This window comes from Aplysia californica, unplaced genomic scaffold (assembly GCF_000002075.1).
Source record: "Aplysia californica isolate F4 #8 unplaced genomic scaffold, AplCal3.0 scaffold00047, whole genome shotgun sequence".
Lineage (NCBI taxonomy): Eukaryota > Metazoa > Mollusca > Gastropoda > Aplysiida > Aplysiidae > Aplysia > Aplysia californica.
The window spans coordinates 414575-416555 of NW_004797317.1; the positions used below are offsets into that span (position 1 = coordinate 414575).

Sequence of the window (1981 nt, forward strand, 5' to 3'; positions counted from 1 at the left end):
TGTGTCCCTAGGAAAGGCCCGTTTTCCTTTACACGTATACATTCCCATGTTATGGCTCGGTCTTATCGGAGCTATACGTTACATTTGGAGTTCCGGCCTTTTAAAAATAGCCTTACAGTATTGCAAATGCGTTAACTCTTTGAGGATGCAATGGACACATATGTTCAATTATCCGTTTAGCAAAGGCAGCATTTCATGACATTTCGAACCATCATATATAAATCAGAAAAACGTGTTTGCACCTTTCATACTATGCATACTATTCCAATCGTTTTAACGTTTCAGATAAACACTACACAACGAAACGGTGACGTTATACGCCAAAACGTAGCATCATCAAGATTTGTCAAATGACCAGAATGCGTGTCTTCAATGGGTTAAATCTATATTATAATTTCGCTCATTTGTTTCAGGGTGACGACATCGAGTGTCTGACAAACTTCGTGAGTGACGTCGACGAGGAGTTCCTGTGTCGTCGCTTCGCTCATCGCTCCTCCGGAATTTTCTCCAAAATCATGGCCGCGGGTGCTGACTGCGAGGATGTACTTCTCAGTGACGATGACGACGACGATGATGATGATGTGAGTGTCGACAACATGACACGCGATGATGATGGTGGTGATGTTGATGATAGTGATGATGTCGTTGGTGATACTGGTGATGATGCTCGTGAGGTCCTGGATGATGACGACACGACTGACGAAAATCTAGATGAGTTAAGCAATGATGATAACGATGGTGATGATGGTGGTGAAGGTGAAGGGGAAGATGGATCAAAAGATGGCAGTCTTGGAAAAGATGATAGTATTGGTGTTGGAAGTGATGATGAAGGTGATAGTGATGATGATGATGCTAAACGGAAAGATCGACGTCTCAGGTTTCACGTGAGTTAAAAAGGTGGCAATGCAGAAGATGATTAACACATCGGTTATGGAGTCAACGTGGATGGTGTTTCCTGCACATGCTTGAAGAGACGGCTGGTTTGACAAAATGCATGTTTCAAATAGAGAATGTGAAGAGCATGCGATTTGTCAGAGTCAAAGTAATGTTTTGACGTTGTTCGACTTTGAAAAACATTGATACAAAATCGACTGCCTTGTACTTTTCAATGATTTCAAAGTGGAATCGATGTCAAAACCTCAGATTCTGGCTCACATCCTCTATTCACAGCCTGATATTACTACACACATTCTAACTTCACTTACTGACACGATCTATTCCCACGACAAATATTGTTTTATAATAAGATAATGGGTTCCTCTTTCATCTTCAAAGTGCTGAACACCTACCTTTTCTTACTCGTATTCTTGAAAGACAGCAGATGCCAGGATAAGATAATTAAACTGAAACTTCATTTCTTCCTTTCAATTTTAGGCTCTTTATGAAAACTTCAGCATTTGTTTCGTTATAGTAAAAAAGTTATACCAACTGGATGTTTTGGTTTCTGATATGGCGTCCATATAAAAGTTGTTTTGAATTTTTTCTCAAGTCAATGAATGGGGCTTTTAAAGTATTTATGTTAGCAAAACACAGGCTATTTGCACTCTAAAATTGGCATATAGTAGTATGCAAATAGACATACAGATAGACAAACATACAACCAGCAAAGAACAAACAGATATTGTGGTTACGTCATACAATGTGAGCACAATGCATAACATACACGGGTATAATTTGCCCAAATAAAAAAGACTTCATTGTAAATAATTACCTCAGCAAACAAAACAGTGGCCTATAATGTGCAATGCATGAAGACCAGTATTTCCCAACATAAATATCCACCCAACAACCAATAATATATTATATTTATTATGATTGCGGACATCATTCTGTGATTTATCCTTTTACTGACTATTTATACGCTGTTCACTTTCCTCGCAAACTTAATGAGAAATTGGGGCTTGCATTGGGTGGAGTGTTGAGTAATGAGATACAAAGGTAAATGGAAACGCAAGGGGGAGGGAGGTAGAGGGGGGGGGGC

The 1981-nt window shown here is 39.3% G+C and overlaps 1 protein-coding gene across 1 annotated transcript in view; it reads left to right on the forward strand.

The window, feature by feature from the left end:
- Window positions 1-413: 413 nt before the first annotated feature.
- The window catches only part of LOC101846058, a gene marked incomplete at both ends in the record, with an annotated part of 12461 nt that continues 10893 nt past the window's right edge, over window positions 414-1981 (forward strand). Inside the window, 1 exon segment of the mRNA XM_013079293.1 lies at window positions 414-581. Within this exon segment, the coding sequence (XP_012934747.1) occupies window positions 414-581 (168 nt within the window).